This window comes from Tauraco erythrolophus, chromosome 2 (genome assembly GCF_009769465.1).
Source record: "Tauraco erythrolophus isolate bTauEry1 chromosome 2, bTauEry1.pri, whole genome shotgun sequence".
NCBI lineage: Eukaryota > Metazoa > Chordata > Aves > Musophagiformes > Musophagidae > Tauraco > Tauraco erythrolophus.
In genome coordinates this window covers 126,749,493-126,775,913 of record NC_141466.1, presented here as the reverse complement: position 1 = coordinate 126,775,913, position 26,421 = coordinate 126,749,493, and the positions used below count along the sequence as shown (strand labels likewise).

Here is a 26,421-nt window from a genome sequence, read left to right as displayed (position 1 = left end):
AAGTATCACCAATAATGGCTGAGTGTCTTAGCAGTATATGGAGTGCCCATTGTTGTTATTTATGACTCTCTCTGCCTTCTATTGTGGACTTATTCCAGCCTTAGGGAGTTTACATCACTCCTAATAGCAAAAGGCTCTCTGGTTCCCACAGAGTCTTTCAAAGACTGACTCATATGCCTTATGTTAATTGTTCAGCTCTCAAAATACAGCACTTACAGGGTGTGGTTCCAAGGGGAAAATCTACTGTACTTAGAGGGCATGTTCAGAAGTGTTTCACATATAAATCCTTTTGATTTTTAATTTTTTAAACGCCTTAACTCTTTTCTGTCACTGCATTATGTGATAAGTTTTGTGAAAACAAAATAAAAGAATGACGATGGCATAGTGAGGGAAGGTGTTGGCCCTTCAGCTCTGGACCATTAACTCCAGTCTGGCTCAGCTCACAAGTGACATGACTTTGTCATCTTCGCGTCTCTCCAGGGTCTGCTCTTCACACCCTGGCATGACGGTACGCTCCAGGCAACGATCAGGCACCGTTCATAATCAGATGCGAGTTAGAACTGAGGTTTATTGCTTATCTCCAGTAGCTGAGCACATGTGGACAGGAGCCGTCCCCAGTCCTACTCTGGATTTTGTACAAAGTGCTACTTGCCACGCGTTGCTTACCACATCTACAAGAATTGCCTTAGTGGGCTGGCGATCCTGTCACCATCTGCTGTGTTGAGGACTGAAGAAGATGTAATAGAATTAGCCTTACTGGTTACCATACAGCAGAAATTCAAATACTTCTGCTTGTGCTCCTGTTTTCTGGCTAAGTAAGAGTGTTCTCCAGCTGCTTTGATGCAGAATGGTTGTGCAAGTCTGAGTTATGTGGATGTTACTGGAAATCACAATAGTTTCTACAGACTTTACAGTTAAGAGTCTCTGTCTTCTCTTAAAATTAGCAAAGCTCTTAAGTATCTTAATAATATTCCCTTCTTTAGTAGTTTACAAAATAGGAAAACATGTTTAGTCAAATTAGGGGAGTCCATACCTCTAACAGGAATAGAAGCAGCAATTAATCCCTCAGATTAACCTAGTTAGGCTCGATTTCTGAGGTTGAAATCGCATTGCGCGTGTGTCCCGTGTGTTTTCTGCCTGCTGTAAACACATGTGTTGCAGCATGAGTGGACAGAACTTCATGCATCTGTCAGTACAGGGAAAAACATTTGCGTAATTCGCCTCTGAAAGGAAGGCTGGAAACAGCTGTAGCTTTTTGAAACTGTCGAAATGGCTCTTGCTTTGCCCGACTACCCGCCTCCTGCTCGCAAAACAGGAAGTTGTTTTCACTGGCTTATTTTTCTGGAAAGAGCAGTGAGGTTTTACCCCCTCTCCTTTAAAACAGAAATAAAAATAAAAGCGGGCCGAGCCTAATTCCCCGTAAGTGACAGGTTCCAGAGGGGCGTTCCGGACGCGGGTCATGTACGCCCTTTGGCCCTGCGCCCCTGAATCTTTCTCTGCTTTCTTCAGTTCTTCCCTGCCGCCCGGCTCCAGCGCGCTTCGCGGTGCCGCGCAGGGAATGGTGTAACTCAGCACTCCCTGTGTTTGGTGAGCCCCCATCAGAAGTTGCATCGTGCATGCTGATGGAGAAAAATGCAATCAAAGAGAGAGAGACGCACAAAGCCTCTTCTCTTCTTGACTTTGCGGCGTTTTTCTTCTCTCCTCTCCATAGCCTCAGAGATAATACTTTTTTGAAGTATGTGGTAGTTAATAGTGAAGCCAGCAAATGGCCCTTCTCTCATTGAGATTGTTTCATTGTGAAAGGAAGTGCTCACAGCTTGAAGAAAAAGAGCATTTTCCTTCCCTCCCTCTCGCCCCAATCTCGTATTATATAAAACCATGGTGCTGCTGTTAGCTGAGACCAGAAAGAATTCCCCTGTTGTCCTGTAGTAGCCAACCACTACAAGCTGTGAGCGTTTGGACGTTAGTATTAAAAGTTTTAACCCTTGCCTTCTTAAATGAGCAAATAACACTCCATATTTTTTTTTTTGAAGTATGGAAAATTATGGGAATTCTTCTGAGAATAAGTGTATAGACCGCTGCGCCAGTCAGTCTCTTCAGAAAAAAAAAAAAGCTGACAAACATGCTCCTGTCTGCAAGAGAGATTCCTGGCATTTGTCACAGTTTGAGCCACAAAGATGTCAAATATTTGCCAACAGTTTCCTCAGACGGTTTGGAAAGCTACATCCTTTACATTGCAGTCTTGTTTGTTTGCGGTATATTTTAGCATATGAAATATGTTCGTTGAGAGTCTGAAAGAGGAGGGAACTGACTAGACTCCCAAATATTAAAAGATTAAAAATAATTCTGTTTCTCTTAGACTGCTCAGATCGGAATAATAAAGAACATCTGTAAGTCTTAGTATTAGAACTAGAGTTTTATGTTGAGTAATCATAGCTTGATGTGTCATGTTTTAAACCTGTATTTTCTTTTGGAGCAGAAAGAAGAACTTTCCAATGGGACATCTGAATATTTTACTGAATCTGCTGAGGACAAGATGCTTAAGATTAGTCTGAATGAGCAAATAAAGCAAGACATCTTGAAAGAAATGTATGTCACTCTTCTGTCTAAGGTGTTAAACTTATCATCTGGTAAAATCTGGGTAAATAAAATCTAGCCTATGTAATCAATTTTCAAATAATATAAACTCCTTTACAAAAGATTATTTTAAATTACTAAGATACTGTTACTCTAGAGTGGATAAGCACATAAAACATAGCTTTTCTCATGCTGTACAAAGCAATTACAACCCACGTAGATATCTCACATAGCGCTAGGCAGAATCAAAACAGGGTGTTTTTTTACTTGAATGAAGCTCTGAGCCAAAATAAATATGTGATGTTTGAATCTGATGAAAAAACACTTTGCCAACATTTTTTTTGTTGTTGTTCATTTTGAGATTCTAAAGTGTGCCATGTCATTAGTCGGGATTTTTGGTCGCAATTAAAGAGTGTCGCTGGTGTAGTGGAAGGGGAGGGTTAGTTGGACAGCTGAACATTTTGCTGGTCTTCTGCTGTACCAGGATGCCATTCTTTCTTACACAAGCTGCCAGTAGCCCCAAGTCAACTATAGACTTGGGGATTTGCTGTGAACCCTGGCAGCTTTTCTTTCTATCCATGTTGTCTCATCTGAGTTGTCTTTAGAAATGAGATGAGATCTGGAGGTATGCCAGCTCTACCTATTTTGGAGGGCCCCCTTTCTGAAGAGTTAGATATCCTGACCTGGGAACTGCTCAGCATCGGCAGAGCGGCAGAAAGCGGTCTCAGCATGGCAGGATCTATAGCAATATCTTTAGACTGGAAATCTTACATAGGCACCTTCAGTTCTTGTGTGTCAAGTTCATCTTACAGCCCGTGTTAAATCTGAATTTGTAGGTAACACGCTGCTGAGGAGCGTTTATGTGCTGACACTCCATCGTGTCCCTTGTGATTCCATTTTCCTGTATAATTCCTTTTAGAATATCATCTACTTGCGTTACCTAAGTCCTTCCCAGATGAATGGGCTTGATGTTAGACGAGTAGTGGTTAACTTTAAAGTAACGCTTTGAAATGTCCTGGGAAAAATTCCAGAGGAATATTTTAAAATAGAGATTAGAAACTCTCACGCAGAGACGCGCATGCTGCCGCTTCCCGTCTGTCCCCCTCTATTCTTTAGATGCACATTATGCATGTGACTATATGGGAATGGTTTGAAATCATTTAGGCACTTATGAAATACTGTTTTATCTAGCCGTTTTGGGAAGGAATTCAATATACTTATGCAGTGTTGACCTTTGACATCTGTAATGAATCCCGTTCTGCCTCTTGGAATAGTATGTGAACTCCTTCATGGCTTAGTCATTAATAAACAGGGTTCCCCTAGTGCAGTGGAAAATCAGATGGATAACACTTGATATTATCCACGCTAGACAAACATTACTGCTTGTCAAGATGATATACAAGGTTTTTTTCCTGCATTCGGAAAGAGAGTTGCCCCAGTGGTCTTTCGGAGTTTATAAGAAGGGTAAATTGAGGCAATAAAGATACTTTTTAAAATTTAAAATCAAAATTCCTTTTTATTGCAGCATGAAAAGGACAAAAACAAGGAAAGGTGGCACAAGCAAACCTCCAATCAGCAAGGACTCCAAGAAAGTGTGTCTTGGCTCAGTGGACTCACGGACAGGGAGCAGAAAGAACGACTGTCAAACTTGTCCCAATCCTCAATCTGAAGTGAAATGTAGGAATATGGGACAGCTAAAGGACTGCATAAATACAGCTGAGAGCAACTTGGAGCTTCCTGTTTTAGAGCTGGAAAATTATGTTAATCAGAGACAGCCAGATGATGTTAGCAGCCAGCAAAAACCTCACTCTGTGGAATGGTTGAAGTCAAGTCTTCTAAGCGAGAACCCTCCTTGTAGCTCTGAGTCAGCACTGCCGGGTCCAAAACAAAGTCAAAAAGTGACCGAAACACAGGCTCAACAAAAGAGCTGTGGTTCAGAAGAAAAGTTAGAGCATTTTAAAAAAATATCCTCCCAAGGTGGTACTTTAATTCCTAGCAATACAGAAATGAGTAAGTGCAATGACAATTGTGTAGGTCCATTCCCAGAGGTGAAGACCCCACTTAATTCCAGGTTGTTTTCTAAACAAGACTTGGCAAAGACTGTGTCTGATGAGGAGTCACAAACTTTGGGAAAAAACCTTTCCCAGCCTCTTTCTGTGAGGAGCAATATAGTGCAGACAAGTGAAAATGAGCCAAGCACAACCACTGAAGAATTGCCTGTGATGCCATCATCTTGTGTAGAACTGCAGCCTGTGCCTTCAGAGCAGCTTACCCAAAAAAGAAAAAAAGAAACTGAAAGTGGTCTCAGGAAGTTAAAACTGCGAAGGCTTAAGAAGTCATAAAGTCTGAAATACTACCTTGATGGCATGGGTGGAGAGCCAAGTCTGTGTTCAGAAAGCATATGCAAAAAGTAGGAAGCAATTCAAAATAATGAAAAATAATAAAACTATAAAGTCAAAATTAGATAAAACTTTTTAAGAACATGTAGTTAATTAAGTATTTTAGTCATTTGGAACTGTAATGAAGATAATTCTAAGTCTTTAGGAATTAGACATGCTGTACAAACCAGTGTGGTATTTATAGAAAGAAAAATCTCTTATAAAATAATATTTACTAAGCGTAGCGTTGGATCTATGTATGTTTTAGTACTGTTAAAAAGTCATATCAGCTGGTGACAGCAAAAGTTAAAACCACTTTCGTGATCTGTTAGCAGCTGCAGTTATTCAGTGTTTTCCTTTTTCTGAACATACAGTTTATTTCAGTAAAAATTAATCCCTTCTCTCTCTAGGTTAGGAAATTCACGATTTATTCACATATATTTACTTTACAACAGCAAGGCGAACTGAGGCTATTTCAAATAAATCTTCTACCAGGATTTAATGCTGCTGATAATTTAAGGGCCCACCTTTTCAGAGGGGTTTCAAAATAACTATCGTCGTACGCGCGCGGTTTTGATACGAGCACGTGTTTCTGTGGATATATCCGAGCAGTGGATACACGGGATCGTGGCGTTCAGTCTTTGGAAAAACGAAGGACTGTTTTTCAGGTGTTAGCGCTACTCAAGTCATTTCTTTTTTTAAGATGGAGGTAATTTTTAACAGCACAGCGCTTTTTGATACTGCTTTTGTAACTTGTATACGAAGGGGCTAAGGAAATGTAACTTTTTATTTCGTGCTTATCTTTTTAAAATGTTGAAAATAAAATTATAAGCAGTTTTCTTTCATCGTTCTCTCCAAATAAGTGTGACCACAGACGTTTTATGTGAAGCAGTTTTGAAAAATCGTACTGGCATGTACTTAGAACTCTGGATATCCTCATTTAGGTGAAGGAGAAGATTCGCATCCATAATCATTAGAGTTGGTAGCGTAATCCAGGTCCTCATGAGAGTTAGCAGCTCCGCAGTTGACCGCAGGACACCGTCAACTGAACAGCATCTTTCTTCTATAAATCATTTCTGCTTTTGCTATAAATGAAAAAGATTCTGTGTGCCTGTTAGAAGACAAATTCTATTTTTTTTTTTTTTTTACCCCCCAGCCTGTGTGTGTGATGTTTCTCACAGTGCTTTGCAGTAAGGTTGCTAATGCTTACCAATCTTCAGGCTCTGCAGAAAGGTCTTTCCTGGTAAAAAGCAAAACCGAGGCTGCAAATGAACCTGAGTTTGGAGGAAGAATAGCCTGAGGTATGTTTACTGTTGTCTTTTGGATGGGCTTAAGATACTGGGCCAGGAAGGAAGTAAAAGGCACCTTTTTGACGGATTTAAAAGAGGGATAAGGATGTTTACTTAAGTATTTGTAAGAAAAAACAAAGTAATTAAAATAGAATCATTTTACTAGTTTATATTAAATTTCTAGTGTGTGTTTTCTGGATGGCTTCTTTAAGTGCTTGCAGCGAATGCATCGATAAAAAGCAGTACAAGCACATATTCTAGGCTGCAGTTTTAACTTGCCATTATTTCTACTTTGCCTTTGCTTGGATCTTTGTGAGTTTCCAGTGATGTCCTTGGTTGTAACAGATACCTACGGGAGAGCTTTAGGTGATTATGCAGTAACAGACACATGTTGAGTTTACAAAATCACTTCAATTACTTCTTTTCTTTTCATTTCATTCCAGTTCAGAAAAAGACCTTACACTTGCTTTTGCAAACTGGAGAACACCCCGATGGTATCTGTGAAAAGTGTGGATGGTCTCGAGCAAGTACGCCCCAAACTATTACTGCTAACAGTTTGGGATTCTGAAGCTTCCATTCTTCTTATCCCCTCCTCTCCAAATCTTTTAACTTGAGTATTAAAAACCAGAGGGCAACAACGTTGAGTTTGTATCGTTGCATGCTGTTGTTATGTATAGTTCAACCTTGTAATTACAATTTAGTTTTAATTAATCAAATAACATACCTGCATGCACCCTTACAAATGGATGGCATACATTTGCAGGGGGCTTGGGTAGATTAAATCATTGTCTGGGTAGCTGAGAACACTTGGGTTTTTCCTTTCGGATGTTTTGTTACGTTACAGTGTTGTTTTCCATCACCTCACTGATAGCATGGAAACATCCTCTTTTTAAAATAGTGATCTTGTAACAATAAGAAACGTGGGGCTAGATTGGTTAAAGGTGTTAGAGCCTAGAGATTCAGAAGAAAGACAAGGGGACTTTCTCAAAAGGGGTTAGTTGCATCATTCTTACTGTAATTACTCCCTTGTTAGGTTCCTAGGCTCTTTCTAGCTCTGTATTTTTACAGCTTAGTTACTTGAAAAAGTTGTCTCCTGGATGCTCTCAGAAATGAGGTTATTCAGGGAAAAAGTGTTGAATTCGTGGTCATTTCTGGATTTAAGATGGTGTTGCTGCTCAAAACCTTTCGTTACTTTTGTCAGCACAGCAGGACTACTCTAAAAGTTTCCCTTTTGCAAACCTTATGGGTGCTTGACGTGACACCCAGGCTGTGTCATTACCCTGCGTCTCTGTTATCTCTGTGCTTTAAGCCCAGGGTTGTCTTCTCAGTCTTTGCCTTTTTCTTTATCAACAATCCACCTGCACCCCGACGGCTGGCAGAGGTGTGGGCTGACATGCTCCTGAACTACAAGCCTGATTTCCTGAATGGGGTTGGGGATGGGGGGAAGCAGCTGGAAACTGAGCTACAGTAAAATCAGCAGTTTGCAAGTCTTGGCTGTGGCTTTCCATGACCAATTTGCTTCAGAGCAGCATTAGCATACCCTTCTGTTAAAAGTAATAAATATTTAAGGCTCTGTTCTGAAACTGCCATGGAAGCGCAGAAACAATTTCTTTGGTTCATTTTCTTCTTTTATGTGTCTTTGTTATGTTTTTGTTTTTTTTTTTTCCACGGCTTCTTTGAACTCCTCTGAAATATGTGTAGGTTTGAGACTGGCTAAAGCCCACAGTGCAGAGCTCACTTGTAAGAATATATGTTTATCTTAAAGAGAAATAACTGTCTATTCCAAACCAGCCAACTTTGTTGTTGTTGGGTTTTTTTTTAATGAATCATCTGGTTAATTTGGTCTGTGCTCTTTGCTGATAATGAAACAGTCCTTTCCTAGCCAAACACTTTCTAATGCGTGCAGACTATCGTTTCCATTATTCTTTACATCAAAGTAGTTAAAAATATTTATTTAGTGCACTTTTGTGTTTAAACACACATCAAAAGCTAGACCAGCCTTTTACATATTTATTTATAAAGAGGAAACAGACTGATGTAAAATCTCCCTTGCCCGGTGTTGATCAGTAGGAAGGTCTTCACCATCGCAAGGGTTATTTTGAGTGGTAAGCTTTGTGCTCGGCGTGATGTCATCTGTCAGGTGGCAGTTCTGCACACCAGGGTCCGCAGCGTGCGTCAGCGCGTCATTACGATTGCGCAGCCGCGTTTGAGTTGCGCTTGACTCGGTTCGATTCCAAGAGCACTCGTTTGTAACAAAGAAGGAAAATTTTAAGAGCCAGAACTTTCCTTGCCTACAGGAAGTTCTGACCCAGTGAGGTGTTAAGGAGCCTTCTTGAAGGCTTTTGGTTGGTGGGAACTCCCTTCCCTCGTGCCGCTCTGCACGTGGGTCGCATTGGCTGAGTTTTAACTGACGTTTTTATATCATCGTCTCATTGGCTTTTGACTGGAAGATGGGTTCTTTTTAAGGAAAAAGATGGAGGAAGTAATTTTTTGCTTGCAGTTGGAATAAGAAAGATGTAAAATGTAGTTAGAGTATCCCAGATTGCATGTTATGAGTAGTTATCTCCTTGCCTATGTCAGTATCGAATAAAAGGTTTCATTCTGTGTTAAAACACTCTAATGCAAGCCTGAGAAGACAGAGTTAAAGGTATCAAGAGTCTTGTAGCCAGCAGTGGGAAGTGTGGGTTGGCCTCAGAAATTAGCTTTAATAAAAGGCACTCCTCACTTCTTTGCTTTCTGCTTTTTCCTTCTGTGAGAAGCATTAACCAGCATCCAAAAACCTCTGCGAACGAGAAGACGTGGGATGGGGGAACAGCAGCGCGCCGAGCCTTTCATCAAAGGGATATCAAAGCGTTCTCCTGGGAGGGATATGAATATGCTTATTTGGACAGTTGAGGCAGCACTGAGGGTAAGCAATTCCTTCGAGGTAAAGCAAGCTGGTTAAGGAACTCGTGCTGCCAATTCTTTCATCCACTCATTCAAGCATTTTTGAACACAATTCTCCCATCTCGTTCACCTTCCCCCCCGCCCCAGTAATTAAAATGGAACCTGGTAGTGCGTGACCTTGTGTTTTCCACAGTGGCAATAAGGTGACATTTTTAGAAGGAGACTTGTTAGTTGGGTGGCGTCGGCTTATGCCGAGGAATCGTAAGAGAGTTGTGAAAATGGTGTAGTGTCCCTGGGCATTTCAGCTGTAACCTGGAAATTGTCCAGGGAATTACCCTCCACTGTCCTACCTCCTTTACTATCTATTTCAGTCATTCCAGAGCTGGAAGTGACTCTGTGAGAGCTGACGATGCACCATTTTTGAATGAGAATTTCACTGATTTGCTCCTATTCTGTCCAAGTTAAATCCTTTGGTGTAGCTGAGACGTAGCGCCTCAGCAGTAGGAATTGCTAATCTAGCTCCATAACTGCTTTATTTGCTGCCATAATAATTATCATTTTGATTTATGCATCAGATCTTTAAAGAAAAGTGTCTTGAGCTATAATTCTAGAGATGGGCATGCCTCTTTTCCATATTAATATGATCTCAGAGTGCTAGAATGAAAAGAATAGAGATTTATTTCTCCACCCTGTAGAGAAACTGGTTGAAACAATTTGCACATCACAGAGAAGGTGCTCACTGGAAGATCCGGGCTGGAACCTCCTGTCTGACACCCTATCTGATACCACATCACTCCACTGCTGCCCCAGCGCTGGGTAGACCATCTGCTGAACTTCCAGCTGGTGGCCAACAGACCGTTGAGAATCTTCACCGCTTTCTTCCTCCTCCTTCTCCTCACCCCTAGAAATTGGAATTAATTTTCCCTGCTTTGGGAGCAATAGTTAACTTCTAAAAGCAAACTTTGCGTGCACTAGTAAACAGTCACCATGACGATCACGGGTGTCAATACTGAAAAAGAGGAAGTTGACAAATTCTTAAATATTCTTAAATATTCTTGCTCCTTTTAGAAGGGAGGGGGAGCTTACGCAATCACTTCTATCTTCTGGGGAGGAAAAGGCGGAATTTGGTACTTCCTTTGTCAGAACTTCTCATCTTTGCAGCCGCTGATAAAAACGTGAAGCCTCTGCCCTGTGCCTTGTGCCAGAGGGGCTCTGCCAAGGGCACGGGCAGGGCTCCTGGGAGCTGAGGGGGCCAAGGGTGGCTTCAGCCGGGCGGCCGCTTGGGGGCTGGCAGAGCGGAAGCTGAATCTCGCCATCTTCAAGGAGCGAGGGCGAACGGAACCTTGGAGGTTTTCTAGCTTGACAGAGAGCTGATGAATAACGTTAACCCTTGCTGTGCAGGTGTGTAGCTGGTGGAAAAGCAAGGGCTGTTTCTGGAGAAAGGGAAGAAGCTTCATCAGCGAAATTGCTTGAAGATGCTGGTCTTGTGTTGCGGCCCCGAACTGGTCTCCATTGGTCGCTTGCTGGGCTCCAGATGTACAAGCGCTCGCTGGCTGTCGTTTGCTCCTGTTAGCAAGGCAGAAATAGCTGTTCCCAAGGCTGTCTTTTGCCCCGTGACAGCAATATATTGGCGTGAAGGCTGATGTAACGTGCACCATCAGCGCCTTTTCGCTCGTTACCTCTGCGCTCAGATGGGCCCTTTCCATGCGGAGGTGCAGCGGCTTTGATGTGGCTCCGTTCAGCTCGAGTTGAACCAAGCCCAGATTTGACAGGTTCAATTAGCTGTTGGTAGAGCAAAGCTGAGGGTGCCAAGGGGAGTAATTTTTTTTTTTTTTTTTTTTTTAGAGCTCCTACGTTTAAATGGCAGCTCAGGAAGCACACCTTTTTCAGTTCTTGGATGAATAAGGATCCAAAGAACAAATGCACGCTAGCAGCAGGAAACTTCTCCCAACTAAACAGAATGTATCTTCCCAGAGTAGTAAACCGTGAGCTGGCAAAGCGTAATTTCCACACAAATAAATGTGCCTCGGTATTCTAATGGGAAAGCCTTAAATGTCATGTTTCTGGTTAATTTCCATGACAATGGAAGGCAATTCATAGAGCAGCCCCCAGCTTGGTGGCGGTCCTGGCCGTTGGAAGACTGTTTTAGTTTTAAATTTTGAAGCTACCACTGAGATAAGAGGACATAACTTAAAAAATTGTAGCAATTTCACAGAATTCTCTTCCCTTCACCTGTCTAACTTCTGCGGCTCTGATTTTCTGACACCCTGAGGTAGCGAAGAAATGAGTTTTATGGGAAAAATCGTTTGTGTCTGGAGAAACTCTGCAGTAACGAACTCCCTGCACGGTCGATGCATACTTTGCAGCACGGGAAAGGCTGGAAATGACTAACTGAATACTCCGCTCGAGGCATTGACAAGTTTTGAAGCTTGAGGAACTCAGGTTTTGCCCTGCACAGTCTTCAGAGACTTCAACAGCTTCATCACTATATTAAATGATTGTCTGTAATTAGAATTTGCCTCAGTAGATGCTGAAGTAGCCTGTCAAATACACGTTCCCAGGACTAGCAAAAGCCCTATTCATTTTTTTCTCTTTCACTTAACAGAGACAGATTTATTCCTACAAATTCCAGCATAAACGCATCAGTCATTTAGAAGAGGCAGTTGGTTTCTGCAGCATCGAATTTGAGACCTACGTGACAGTAGACGTCAGGAAAGTGGTAATTCCACATTAAAAGTACAGGAAAACATCCCCTTCGTAGCCTCACTTGGTCCTTCCAAGCCAGGTGGAAGATTCTGTTATCCTTAAGTGGCTGTTTTAGACATGACGTGTTTGCTGTATTGCAGAAATCAGGGAGCAAAGGGAAATAAATATTCATGGGATTTGTTTGATGGGGAATTACTGGAGTGCTCAGATGAAGCTAATCTTGTTGACTGGCCGTTCAGCAGGCAGTGAACTGGTGATGCTCAGTACTTAAGTGGTGTGTGAGGAGTCCAGAGCAGTCCCCCTTTCACGGCCACTTAGCGACGAGTTAGAAATCGCCTTTCAAAGCGAGTTTGAAATAAAAAGCAGCACTAAATAGACTTTATCAGTTTCTTTTAGACAGCTGTGAAGAAGGCACAGAACAGAGGATGTCTTGCTATCAGATTTTTTAAGCGTTCCTGGTATTCGTATCACAGCAATCTTTATCTTGAAGTATCTCTATTTGCTAAAATTAAAATATGGACGGAAAGGCCTAACGGAGCAGTGGGTTGGTTTAAGCTGAGGTACAATTTTTGACCCTATTTTAGAATATTTTTCAGTTGAGTTTGTTACACACTGTTAATTGTCACTTCCTTAGCAGCTTCACCAGGAGAATGTGCTGAAATAGGACTGGCAGACAGCTGACCCGTACTGCCACCCACAGCCCCTTGCGGCTGGGAGCGTGTTAACTAACAGCTTTTAGTGCTTGTGTTGAATATTTTGGAGTTTATTTTATGCTTTACCAAGCACTTTTTGCCCCTTCGAGATCAGTGTAATCTATGGCTGCCTTCCCATCCAGGTCAGCAGTTTGGATCTTGCCTAGCGACTTAGATTTGGTTACTATCTGGTAGTAGCTCATTGGTCCACGCACAGGAAACTCATTGCACAATTCCAGTCACACCATCATCATCCTCCTCTTAGGTGGGAGCACACGGAGATACATTAGCCAGAAGACACTGAGAACAAGGGACATGCTGCTTTCAAACCCCTTCCATTTGATTTAGAGCCGGAGGGGAACATGTCATCATCTCCCAAAAATCTGCCTCCACCAAAACGAGCTGCAGGTCCTGGAAGCGTAAATCAGCACCTGCCCCTGTTTCTGCACAACTAGCTACCTAGTGGAGGGTGCCTCCAAGCTCAATAATCTCCACGCTCTTTTCTGTTTTCATACAAAAAATTTAATAAATATTACTTTTCAAGATTTATTGCCAGGAACAACACATCAAAGATGCATTTTCATGTAACACTAATATCACAATACAAGGTATCTTCATGATCTCAATGGTTAACCAGCGAGATGACTATGTTCATAAGCCTTTTGATCTTAAACGTCGTAATAGCACTTGGATTTCCTCACTTGTTAAGGCGGGCAGTGTAATCTATGGCAAACCTACACAGTGATCTTACTGGACATTCTACTGTTCAAGTATTCAACAACTAGCTTATTAGAATACTCCCTAAATGCAGTAGATTACAAAAAAAGTCAAATCTACAAGTGGTTCAGTATTACATATTCATGGTGAGAAAAAAAAAAAAATCAGAATTTACAAAATAAGATTGCTGTGTTTCCAACTTCACACGCTAATTTGATATTTTAATTACATGCAACCACTCACATTTCATCTACATAAAGTAATAGCTCAGTTTTGTTCCCTTAAACTGCTTCTTAGCAGATTATCTGCCTGTCACTCGTTTTTCAAGTCTAAAGCAGCAAAAAAAAATTTTCTAGTCTAATTATCTAAACTGCCTCAGTCAGTACTTACAAATAGTCTTAAAGTGATACTATGGAAGGTGTTTCAAACGTTTGACATTGTACAAAAACCAGCATCAAGGCGTGAAAGCCCATCCTATTAAAAATAAACTATTTTAGAACACCTTAGTTTTGGCATATAGGCAACATGTAACAAGAAAATAAATTCGAAATAGAGAAGCCACAAGCTTACAATGCTATCAAAAACCTTCAACTCTAAACACATATATATAAATAAAAAGGAATGATATTTTAAGGCTCTTGATTATTAAGTTAATAAATCAAATATACACAGTGATTAATAAAAAAGAATTATTTACATATCTATACAAACTTCTATTTTTGACACATTTTCCTCTTTAAATTCTTCATTTACCAGCAACTGCTGACAAGTTCCCCCCACCCGCCCCCAACAAAAATACAATAAAAAATAAATAATAAACTTATTTGTGATAGTTGCTGTGGTTCCGAGCTGCAAAGGCACTTTCAAATACAGAACTAGTTGTACGTCACCATAAAACCAATATACAAAAAACTCAAATTCAATAAATATAAATAAAATGTATTATTCTAAAGAAACTGTATAAATCGGGACATCTGGAAAAAAAAAAAAAAGAAGAAAATTAACACTAAGGAAGGGTAATAAGGCTACGTAATACCTTATGAAACATTTCCATGGTGCATCAGCTACAGCTGAATTTACGCGAGGGCACTTTCGACTAGTTTTGCATAGATGTGAAATGCAGCACTTGGTATTCCAGCCAACCACAGCAACTATCATTGCCAGTGTAAGCCAGCTTGTCCAAACTTAAATTAACACAGGGATTCTAAGTAAATAATAGCCTTGGACTCAAATATTACACAACGGTTGAAGAACTACAAGCTCTCGAGTGCCTTTCTAACGACATTTCAAGGCCCTGCACGGCAGCACCCCGCTGTCTGCTATACGATGTACTCCATCCGATTGAGGCTTTGTGCACTTTCCAAGTCTCTGTTGTCCTGTTTGTTTGTCCAGTTTGGGTGTTTTGTGGGTGTGCTGTTGGGGGGCTTTTCATCTCTGTCTACCAAAGTGTACGCTGGCTGCTTGGCAAATCGGGCCTTCTGCTGGTGTTTGTCCATGTCGTCTTCCTCCACCTCCGAGTTGTGTGTCCTTATTTTGGCGATTTTAGAGTTTTTGTTCTCGTAGTCTTTAATGGGGACAGTATTTGCTCCGTGTTTCTCGATGGGGTTTTTGATCTGGTTCAGCTGCTCCCTTACGTTGTTGGTAGTGTTGTCGTCGGACGCCGTGTGAGTATGGCTGCTCTGCTTTCGGCGCTTTCGAATGCACCAGTAAAAAACAGTTACCAGGCAGCAGATCCAGGCTACTGTTAGGACCGAGCTCAGCAAGGGCACCAAGAAATCTGGAAGAGATACGAGACCAGTTAACCCTGCTGCAAACCAAGTGTTCCAGTCAAGGCTTTCTACAAAGAAAACAAATCTCAGCTCTCAAGCCTGACTGTCTAGACCTCGGTGAAAAAATAACATAAGGATAATCTTGGCTCTTTTGGAATACAGGGTGTTTAAAGGGAGTTTGAGACTCGGCAATATCGTCCGATAGCCCTTGTGGAAAACCCTTCCTCATACGCACAGAGCCAGCCATTGCCAACAAGAGCGACCCAGGCTTCCTTACGCTCCCAGCCCAGAGGGAACATCTCCTGCCCCGAGGGCACCTGGCTCCACACCCACTGTGGTCATTCCTCTCTCCACTGGTGGCTGTCAGTGCACACCCAGTGCTACATGGAAAGCCAATGATGGACACATCTGGCATTATTTAACTCACCACCGTGGGACAGTGGCATTGCCAGGTAAATCCATGGGAGCTTTCAGAGCCTCCGTGTTGTTCCCAGTTCCCAGGGCCACAAGGCAGAGGTTCTCAGACTCACTCTGAAACTCCAAAGTGAGAAAAGCGTTGCCCACTTGGAAAGGCTCTCCCAGTCACGGCAGGCGTAGGAGTTTTCAGAGAGAAGGCAAAGCTCACCTGTTTTGTTTTTAACCGGCCGCCGCTGCACTCTGACCTCCGCGACTGCCGCAATCAGAGTGTTGTTGCCATCGCGCTTGCTGACGAGGTCAATAATCTTATCTGTGATGTCTTTGATAGGGTTTTCGTCGTCCCCTATATCTTCTGCAGACTACAGAAGAAGGCATGAGATTAATGCCAAATGCCAGATCGGATGCGTGGGTAATCTGCTGTTTATAAACTTTCACAATCAGTTAAGGCTCTCGGTGCTTTTAATACTTAAGAAACAAAACAGAAACAAGCAAAAAGCCCAGCTGTGGGCAAAACCTAATAATGCAGAATTTCTGTCCCCATCTTTGAAAAGAAGAGGAAAAAAAACCCCAAGCCAACCCAAAAGCAGTGCTCGAGAGAGTATAAGAGAAAAACATTTTACTACTCTCTTACAGTTGCAAGCAGATGGTAGCTTTCAGGTATGCACGTGTAACCAGGATTTCTTCCCTGTTCTTAAAGGGGATTGGGATGGAAACTAAAGCATGAGAAGTGCTGATGAAGCCAGGAATTAGGATTTTTATGAAATCCACATGTTGCGCACATATCCAAGCAATTAACTACTAAGATATTTTAAAATATTCCAGGAATACTTACAATAGCAACATGTATTTCATTGTTTGCCAAGTGTGAAGGCTCACAGGTAATGTAGATAGAATATTCCACAGAAACATTCTTCAGAATATTCAGATTCCTCAATTCACTGCAAACGTGCTCTGTGGTAAGTCCCTGGAGGATACAAAAAAGATGTTGTGTTTTTTCCTTAAATATACATGCACACAAACACACAGATGTAAGAAAGTGGGTTTGTTTGCCCTGAAGGAAGAGTGCTTGAGGAAAGAGGGGGTGGAATTCCTTCCAAATCAGCTTTTGTTCTTTTCTGGACACAAAAGTATTTAGGGTAGAAGTCTGTGTTAATCCTTCTATACCTTCCATTTTCTGAGCTAATAAGGGAGTGCCAGCTTCTACTGTATTTTACCAGTCAAAAAAGTTGTTTCACGCTCTGGGAAGCGTGTGCCGCAGGCACAGCGAGCCAAGTTCTGCTACTTACTGGTGCCATCATTTCTTTATTAAAGGTAAAGGTGATGTTGGCACAGTTGTCCTGGTAGTAAGAATCAGAATTGCATTTGGTCTTCACAGGCTGTTGGTTCGAAGGCCAACATTCACCCACTGCAGCACAAGGGTGAGTGAAGCAGTGGTCGTCTTTCACAGGAACGCAGGCGTGTCCAGCCGGGCATTCGTTGTGACCTTTGGCGTGCATGACACAAGGTCGAGGACCACACCAAACCTAGAGGAGAATAAATGCCAGTAAGTAACTGCTGGTTCCAGGACAGAAGATGGTATAACCCAAAACACAGCACGGGCATACCTTAGAACAGGTGACTTTTCCATTCAGACACTGGCAGGTATTACAGTCATCGTCCCACTTGGCCCCATCGGGCATTACTCGAACACTGGTGATGCAAGGCCTTCCTGTTACTGGAGATTAAACAGAATTATAAACTTAAAATAGGAAAAAAAAGTAAAAAAACTCTTTCCTAAGTTCATCTAAACTTTGTGATAAGTTAGATAGATAGATATAATAAAGATAGATAGTTGCCTTAAAACAACAGCCCCTCCCTCAAAAAACCCTGTACAACCACAAAGCTGTTAACATGCAATTATACAGATGTTGCTACAAGTGTTATGACCTATGACATCTGGAATACCTTCTTGGCATCCTGGACCACTGCGACCTGGTGGGCAAATGCACCGGTATCCGTTAATTTCATCTACACACGTAGCTCCAAAGGCACAGGGTGACGACTGGCATTCATTGATATCTATGATAGGAAGGAGAGGAAATTAAAAAAAAAAAAGTTCCTCTATAGCATTCTCTGTTTTGTTAGGAAAAACAAATGAGAGATTTGCCTAGCGGAGCTTTGCGTTCATTTTCTAGCATCTGCTCGGAGACAGATTCTCGTTAGCAGCACCAGTACAATCTCAGGGCAAGTTCTTTGAAGTTTCTGCTGTGTGGCACTAAGAGATCAAAACCTGACCCTCATGGCTACTTAAGCTTGTCAAGGGCAAGGACACATTCCTTCTCACACAAACACGCTTCCTCTCCTTCGACATACTCCAGTTTTGTCCCCTCTTAGATTCTTCAACCGATGACAATGTTAAACCCCTTTCCAGTGCTATTTGTATTGCTGCTGTGAAACTTCTATTTCCATGGCTGTTATTAAGTGAAAGTGTTAGTGTCCTCCTGCCTGTAATTATTATTAAATTACAGGGAAGCGCATACATCACCTCAGGGCTTGTAGGTGGATTATTAATTGACAAGGTTTTTGGCTGGCAGAATCCTACACCACACAAACACATTCTAACTGGGAAGACTGCCCTGAAGGGCATTTTGCCCACTGGGCTGCACCGAGAGGTTTCAGCCCTAGCTGGAGGACTTGATTTCTTCCATTTTCAGTGCGATTCCTGTCCTCCTCACATCTGCTACAGCTCTGGGTACAGCTACAGAAGACACAGGACAGCTATCATCAATCTCATCTACCACTTAACTCAATTAAGATGATTGCCTCGCAACAAGATTCAAGCCAGCCAAAAATCGAGGCGGAGCGCCATCGAAACACTTACTGATCCTGCAGTCAGGACCTGCGAAGCCTGGAGCACATTCGCAGCGGTACCAGTTGTCTCCATCCACACAGGTGCCACTGTTGTAACTATAAAGAAAAGTCATTATAAATAGTAAAACTCTGCCACAGATAAAAAGCATCTGGAATTCTAACACAACCAAAAAAGCAAAAGATGAAAGATAAACATATTAAACTTACCAAGGATGAGGACTGCAGTCGTTTGTGTCTGCAAAGCAAAGACAGACAACGTGAAACATGCAGATTTTGGCTAACACAACTCAACTGTCAGTAAAGAACGATCCAGCTTCCCCTAATGCCCGAGCTACACTTAGCTCAACTTTAACAAAAATATGCCGAAATTCCCTACTAAATTGATTCCAGGCTTCTACCACAAAATTTGTTAACTACATTGTGGAACACATGTACACAGGAAGAGAGCCTTGTAAAGAATCTAACAGGGGGGAGAAAAAAAAAGTGGAAGCAGACAGAGCTGCTCGTTGAAAAAGAATGCGGGAGAAAACAAAACAACATCTGTCTCCACTTAGCTCATTTGCAACTTTCTCATGCCCAGGTCAAGGCTCTATCACATAAAGTCATTAAAAACAAAGATTCAGGTGATGCTAAAGCCTACATCAAACAAGCTTTCCCTTCTGGTTTCAATCTCGACTCCGAGGGCGACAGGATGAGCTCATGTTCTCATCATGCAACACTGGAAGAGTTCAAGCAGAGAGGACGTACTCTGAGTACACGTGGGTCCTTCCCAGCCCTCCTTGCAGACACAAGTGAAAGAATCCCCGCTGACGACGCAGGTACCGCCGTTGTGACAGGGGTTTGGCAGGCAGCTGCTGTTCCTTGCTGTAACAGAAACAAGATTTGCCACTAAGTTGTTGGAAAGCCGTCAGAACCGAGCCAAGAGGAGAAACTGAGGTCACCGACTCGGCACTGTGTCTGCTTCCCGGAGATCGTGCCGGGTATTTACCTATGTTACAAGTGGCTCCTTCCCATCCTGCAGGACACATGCACTTGAAAGTGTCCCCCTCATCATAACATGTTCCTCCGTTGTTACACGTCGCCTCATCGCACTGGCTGTCACCTGTGAAGAACCCAGACTATCCTTAATGCCAGTGCTTTCTTAATGCAATGCAACCAGTTTAAGCAGCCTAACAGAGCACGCCTGCTGTGCCTTGGAAATGGTGGACTTACGGGAGTGGCACGTTTTTCCTTTCCACCCGTTTTTACATTCACAGAAGAAGTCATTGACCAAGTCCCGGCAAGTTCCTCCATTGTGGCAAGGGTTCTTACTGCAGTCGTTAATATCTAGATACATTAAGGAGAGAAAACAAGCTAAGCAATGTTTACAGAATTGACAAACACTTAATGCTTGAGAGGTGCATGTCCCATCCCTAGTTTTGGCCTGTGTTTCAGTCATGGATTAAACACTTAAGTCAGGATTTTAAAGTTTTAAGTGCTGTCACAGAGAAGACGACTATTCCACCACATTGCTCCAGTTTGTTTTCATTTCGTCATCTTGTTTCAGTAAACAAGAAGCGCAAAGGCCTGTTACATAAAGTGTCCTATCAGTTGGAGGAGAGGAGCTGAGTACTCACTCGTCCCTTCCCGAGACTGACAACATACGAGCGTGATATGCAGCTATGCCATTCCTAAAACGGTGCGTGCCAATGCTAAGGGTTTCTTACAGGAAGTTAACCAAAGGGCAGAGCAGAAAATTGATTGGTAGGAGAGCCAGGTTCTGCTCCCAGTCCAGCTTTGTAACTTGGGTTTAGCTCCGATACAAAAGCCTGGGGCTCAGTTGGAAAAAAAACAAACAGGACCTTGTCCTCTGCGGCCTTTGAAGCAGAGCTTATGTTGAATTGGCATTGGTCGCTATCGTCTTAAAGACAGCACCAGCCATGCCTGCCTGGTGTTTTTCCAAGGGATCTTTCTGCGTGCCAAGGAAGGGTTAACTCACTTGTTTCACAATACGTTCCTTCCCATCCATCACTACAAATGCATTTGTAGGAGTTGATGCCATCGATACAAGTGCCACCGTTTTTACAGGGGTTGCTCTCGCAGTCATTAATATCTGCAACAGTTTGGAGGAGAGGAGAGGGGAGGGGAGGGGGGAAAAAAAAAAAGAAGGAAAAAGCCATCAAACCTAAAGTACAGCTATGAGAAGTCATCTTACTGCAGACTATTTGATGCTACTTCCATTTCTAAGCCCCTTTTGAGAGGAAGGGTTATTAGCAAGATGAGAAATTGCTGTTCACAGTGATGAGCCTGTCACTCCATCGTCACTATTAAAAACTAAAAACCAGGAGTCCTTAAGATCCGTGTTAAACCCCACTATTAACTCCCTCAGCCCTTGTATACATAAGGTTTTTAAAAACCATACAATTCAAGGCCAGAGGGTTCGCTACTGTGACCTTTCCCCAAGGCCTAGCAAATTCCAGCCTGCCTCACCCAAGCGGGATACGAAAACTTAAAGCAGTTCCAAGGTTCACTGTGTTACAAGAAAGAAAACTTAAAGCAGTCTGGGAGGAAAAGATGGAATCTTTTTCCGAAAAGAATAAGGGACGGTACAACACATTATCTTTTTAGCTCTTACTCTCGTGACAGTAGGTGCCAGTGAATCCTTTGTTGCATTCGCAGGTGAATTTTCCACCCGATTGGCTCTTGCATTTTCCATGAGGACCACAGACATTTGAAGAAATATAACGAACCCCTTCCGGTGTGCTGTTAGAAGCTACTGCCACGGTACAGCTGTCAATTACTGCAGAAAAAGCAGAGACCTGAGTGAGGATTGCCCATTCTACCTGATTTCTTAAGCTAAGAGCAACGTTTTTATTTCCAGTGACGGACATTTAAGAGATATGCACATCATAGGATTATTTCTGTTGGAAAAGACCTTTAAGATCGAGTCCAACCGTAAACCTAATGGTACCAAATGTGCTTGCTGCTTTAAAATAAAAGGACTATACCAAGTGTTTGTGCATAAAATAACCACAGCATCTTAACTGAAGATTGCTGGACCAAATTCAGCAAAGCAGGCTATTTGCTACGTGTGTTTTCTGTCCACATGGACGTAACACTGTCTGCCAAACAGCTGATATTTACAAATATTACTCTTCTTCTCAAACAAACAGAGGCATAAGGCACAGGGCAAAACTCAGCCTCTTTACACAAGAGCTACTCTACTGATTACGTTACTGGAGCTGCATCATGGCTTCGGCCAGGGAAGAGGCAGAACCTACTGCCAGTGCTTCCCGTTCACCTGCGAGTGACACGGACCTTCACAAGGAGTTGTGCGGCAGTGGTCTTTCAGGTGGGAGCAGTTCTTCCCTTCGTAATCCTCAGGGCAGTTACAGAAATAGTCCATAGCAAGATTGAAGCACTGGGCACCGTTCTGGCAAGGATTTGGCTCACAATAATCTATGTCCAGCTGTAAGTAGTGCAGAGAGAAGAAGGGGTGGGGGGGGGGGAAAGGGGGAGAAAGGAAGGAAAAAAAAAAGGGGGAGGGGAAGGCTGAGTGAAACAGAAGTTTTATGGTGGTATTCCCTCACTACAGCAGGCAGCCATTGTGGAATCTGACCTTTTTATCTGCTGCCTCACTGAATTGTTCATAAGGCAGCGAGTTTAGTTCGACTTGCAACTGTTTCAGCGGACAGCACTGGATACTCAACAGCCCCTGGAAGTTAATCGTTAGCGCCCAGCTAAGCCTGGCGTGCAGATACTTGCAGCCCGCTTAACGAAACGAATCCGCAGCAGCCCGAGAGGGTTTTTTCTTGGTCTCTCCCCCCAATATATATTAATCAAGCACTTTTTTGGCAGGCTGACAGCGATATCAAGTACAACTTTATACTATGGTTCACTGGGTGCGAGGCATTCCGTGTACAGATCCAGAGTGCCGGTAGGAACGCCGCTGGCTGAGGGCCTGCCTTTCACTCGTGCTTCTTACCTGACAGAGGTTTCCTGAGAAACCAGCAGGACACAGACATTGGAATCCATTGATTTCATCCTGGCAGTGACCCCCATTCATGCAAGGGTTACTTGCACATTCATTGATGTCTTTCTCACAGTGATCTCCTGCATAGCCAGGTGAACAGATACACCGATAACCATTAACCAAGTCCTGGGAAGGAACAAGAAAGTTTAGAGTTAAGGTTTTTTCCTCCCCCTTGATATATTCTTATTAAAAAAGGAAAAAAAACAAAAGATGATAGTACAAAGAAAAAAAAATATCCTCTTACTATGACCACGACCAACACAGGAAACTAGCTCAAATTAAATCAAGGCAAGAATTTTTAAGGGGGGAAAATAAACACACACAGAAACACATCAGTACTGGCTTATGTTCTTGATTTCCACATTTTGGAGTATCTGCATTTACAGTAGGTAGTTTGCACAACGACCAGCCCATTGGTGACACTGGCAATGAAAATGAGTCATTTATTGCAGTCATGTTTTTTGCCCTTGCTGTTCTACACACATACCCCTACACACTATAGCATGGCCTAGCCCCTCCCCCCAACTCAAAGAAATAACAATTTATACCAGCTAATTGCTATTTTCCACACTATTTGTGCTTAGACTCAAAAGGTTTAGTTACTGTTGCAAGTCTCAGGGAAATGAAAATAAAACAAGGAAGGCTTACCCGACAGGATCCTCCATTCTGACATTGTCCACGACAGTCATTAATATCTGTAATAAAATTAGTGTGGTTAGAAGGCAAAAAAAATCTATTTACTCTAGATACAGAGTTCAAGTCTTTCTCAAACTGCAGCTAGATAAACCTTTTGTCAAGTTTCCTGCATGCCTTCCTTGAGATAAGGTGGCTATAATGGGTGGGAACCTTTAGCGATTCTTCTACTAGAGGCAGCGAAACTTCACATCATTGTTTTAGTCCCTTTATCAGAATATAGCTATGTTATGGACTAATGAGTTTGATAAAATTGTGTATTTTCATGCCACACCAACTACTCCCTTTCTCAAAACATCCACTGCTGAGACTCTGCCTGGTGTTTAAATCTGAGCTTCGAACTTCGTGGCACACTTACACACACACACACACACAACTGGCCCGCAGTAAACCCAAGGATGTAGACACTTACTTATATCACAGTTGTGGCCAGACCAGCCAGTAATGCAGTCACAATAGTAGCTGCCAATCAGGTTCCTGCAGGAGTTGGCATTGACACAGGGTTTGCCCTCACATTCATTCGCATCTGGAAAAACAATGTGAATGGCCAAATGCAGGGCTTGTAGGGCACGGGAGAAGGGGAAAAAAAGCCTACTCAGCAGTTCATTCACATCCAAGAGGAACTTTTCCTACACAGTACGGATTAGCGTGACTTGAACGAACAAAAGTCAATCATACATCAGTCTCTGAAGCCTCTTTCAATTTCTCTGCAATTAGAACATACAGGCTACGCTAATTGTTTGATAATTACCCAGCCACTCATTAAGAGCAACTTTTCCCCCCGTCACACGCACATCTCAAGGGAGCATTTTGAAGGAGGAGTGCTGCAGCCTGGTCACTGGGATTAGTGTGTTGTGTAAAGAATGCAGACAGCTCATTCTTCGTGAGATCATCCACATTTTGGAACCCAGCTGTGAACTCCTTGGTCTGGAGGAGTTGACATGGCTGAAGAGATACAGCAACTTTCTCACAGGCTAAAGGGAGAAATACATGTGGGGGTGGGACTGGAAGGCACACACATGCACCCTCACCACTCCGGCTCATTTATGGTTTAAAGTATGTCTCCCTGGCTTAGTTAACCATTTCCTTCAACTGCTAGCATGCCTCAGCAGAACGACGACAGAAGGAAGCCACTCTATGCTTTGAGGCCCCAGTGCTGCAAACACTGACATTTACTGTTCTCAGTGTGCCAGAACACGTCCATAGGCTTCAGAACCATAAACGCGCCCAACGCAAAGGGCACAACTGCCCTCACCTGCTGGGCTACGATCCCTTTTGCATTTATGTTCCCCCTGCCAGAGTGACATTGGATGAAGAGAAAAGCAGCTCTCACCTAGCTGGCACGTTTTGCCAGTCCACTGAGGTGGGCAAACACACTTAAATCCATCAACTAGATCTTGGCAAGTTCCTCCATGACCACAGGGATTTGGAGAACAATCATCAATATCTGTAATGCAAAGTAAGGAGAGGCTTAGCTCTGCTACCAAACAGGCAACGTCAGTAACTGACAAATTGGATAAATAAATGGCTGCTGCTACTAGGATTTGCCCTGAGGAAGAGAAGGCCAACAGGACTTCTACTGGGAATTTCGAGGTCTCCAATGATTTCAGCAAAACCTCCCTTAGAAATAATAGGAGTGTGAAAGGGAGTTCAAGGCACAGGGGAAGACATTTACACCTGTGGCCTTTGTGGAAGTCAGATTTTGATCCAGCAAGTCTCTCAAAACAGTATTTTAACAACTTGCCAGAAAGCTACAAAAACTCAGTGTTCTGCTTCTTTCGAGAAGCCATTGGCCGTTCTGTCCCCTGGCATTTAACACAAACCTTGGTACGAAGGAGAAGAGGTGCACCGAGGTATAAATGGCTGCTAGGAACCAATGCTGAAGCTGGGAAAGGTTAGGCAGGCTGCCCTGTGAGTTTATCAGGGATTAGAAAGACTGATCTCAACCAGCACATTTTAAATTCGATTCTGGAAGGACTTACTGTCAGTGCAAGTTGGTCCAGCCCAGCCAGGCGCACACACACACTCAAATCCCGTAGACGTCTCTAAGCAGCTTCCTCCGTTGTGACAAGGATCAGAGAGGCAGGCGTGCTCCGCTGCACCGGGACAGAAGCACAGCACGGTACAGACTACAGCTATATCACCAGAAGCCAACCCCTGCTCCCTCCACACACTTCTGCTCTGGGCACGCCATCGTTACTCTTGATGTACTGCACTCCTGTGAGAGCTGTGAATCAAAAAGCTGCAAGCCAGCAGGAAGTCATCTTCCATGCTAAACTCATCAACACACTGACTTGCACCTGTTTGAGTCAGAGCCAGACAAGGTAATTTGGAGAGATCTCTCTGGTGAGAAGGCGGCTGATGTTCAGAGACACCAGCTGTTCATGATAAAGCATGAACAAGCACGTCTGGATCTTTGTAGCTAGACCCGACATCATAATTAATATTAAAAGTTGACTTTTCTCCAGCCTCGTAACATACATTCAAAGCCAGCCACTAAAAGCTGGCAAGAATTAACTGCCAAGTGGCAGCTCAGTGGCTGCATCAAACACTTACCAATTTCACAGTTCTGCCCCGAGTAGCCCTCAGGGCAGGAACACTGGTATTTATCAGGGCCAGTGTTGCTGCAGGTACCACCATTCAAGCAGGGTGGGTGGGTTCCACAGTAGTTCAGATCTGCAAGAGGTGAGGAGCATTAAAGTCACGGTTAAGAAAAAAGAACACAAACATCACCATGTGCATGCTTTGTGTCATTATTCTGAGCCTTTACAGGATATATCCCCACGCAAGAGCAGGACAGGGAAGAGTTAAGCACACATGCTGACACCACCAGAACAGCAGAGGAGACAACGCTAAGTAGCCAAAGGACAAAAAAATGGAGGCTCACTCACTCACTGGAGGCTCTGGTGCACCCTCTCCTTGCTAAGTCTGCCAGTGTTAAAATTCAAGTGTTACACTTGGCTCTCCATACGATTAGCATACCTTTGTCACAGAGCTGACCACCCCAGTTGGTTTCACAGAGGCATTGCCATGGTTCAATGCAAGTGCCATGGACACATCCTGGGTGTGGAATGCACTTATCACAGTACTGGCCTTGCCATCCATACTGACACCTTCGTTTAAAAAAGAAATAAAAAAAAAAAAAAAAGAAAATCAGAATGGGGAAACAAACCAAAAACCTGTTAGAATTGCTCTGTGTGGACACGAGTGTGGAATTCCAAAGCTTAGAGAAAGTCTGGGAAGGTGGGTGAGAAGGGCAGGAAGAGGGGAGGGGAGAAGCTATTCAAAGTTTGTTTGATGGTTTCTTGTAAACAAACATTTTGGTATTTTTGCCAAGGTCTCTGTAGCCAGCCTCCTGATAAAAGAATAACTGTTCTGAGAGAACCAGCATGAGGCCATCCAGCACAATAATACTCTTTTGGAACCTCACACAAA

General features: G+C 42.9%; 2 protein-coding genes across 6 annotated transcripts in view; one reads left to right on the top strand and one right to left on the bottom strand.

The window, feature by feature from the left end:
* Positions 1–5,743, top strand: part of SLX4IP (SLX4 interacting protein) — an 81,810-nt gene extending 76,067 nt beyond the window's left edge. For 3 of the 4 annotated variants that reach the window (XM_086631890.1, XM_086631889.1, XM_086631887.1), the window contains 2 exons: positions 2,480–2,589; positions 4,103–5,743. In XM_086631890.1, the coding sequence (XP_086488016.1) occupies positions 2,480–2,589; positions 4,103–4,919 (927 nt within the window). In that variant the 3' untranslated portion in view covers positions 4,920–5,743. Of the gene's footprint in view, positions 1–2,476; positions 2,590–4,102 lie in introns of all 4 variants that reach the window. The other variant, XM_086631888.1, reaches the window with a different exon arrangement.
* An 8,821-nt stretch (positions 5,744–14,564) lies between these two features.
* JAG1 (jagged canonical Notch ligand 1) overlaps positions 14,565–26,421 on the bottom strand; it is a 34,402-nt gene continuing 22,545 nt past the window's right edge. The window contains exons 6-26 of one of the 2 annotated variants that reach the window (XM_086631110.1): positions 25,969–26,099; positions 25,543–25,662; positions 24,969–25,115; positions 24,320–24,433; positions 23,399–23,512; positions 22,942–22,988; positions 22,246–22,419; positions 21,579–21,729; positions 20,896–21,060; positions 20,260–20,373; positions 19,494–19,607; positions 19,270–19,383; positions 19,029–19,145; positions 18,489–18,516; positions 18,292–18,377; positions 17,376–17,489; positions 17,036–17,145; positions 16,718–16,954; positions 16,264–16,395; positions 15,640–15,790; positions 14,565–15,022 (exon numbers count right to left, since the gene is read on the bottom strand). In XM_086631110.1, coding sequence (XP_086487236.1) covers positions 14,565–15,022; positions 15,640–15,790; positions 16,264–16,395; positions 16,718–16,954; positions 17,036–17,145; positions 17,376–17,489; positions 18,292–18,377; positions 18,489–18,516; positions 19,029–19,145; positions 19,270–19,383; positions 19,494–19,607; positions 20,260–20,373; positions 20,896–21,060; positions 21,579–21,729; positions 22,246–22,419; positions 22,942–22,988; positions 23,399–23,512; positions 24,320–24,433; positions 24,969–25,115; positions 25,543–25,662; positions 25,969–26,099 — 2,938 coding nt within the window. The remainder of the gene's footprint in view (positions 15,023–15,639; positions 15,791–16,263; positions 16,396–16,717; positions 16,955–17,035; positions 17,146–17,375; positions 17,490–18,291; positions 18,378–18,488; positions 18,517–19,028; positions 19,146–19,269; positions 19,384–19,493; positions 19,608–20,259; positions 20,374–20,895; positions 21,061–21,578; positions 21,730–22,245; positions 22,420–22,941; positions 22,989–23,398; positions 23,513–24,319; positions 24,434–24,968; positions 25,116–25,542; positions 25,663–25,968; positions 26,100–26,421) is intronic. The other variant, XM_086631112.1, reaches the window with a different exon arrangement.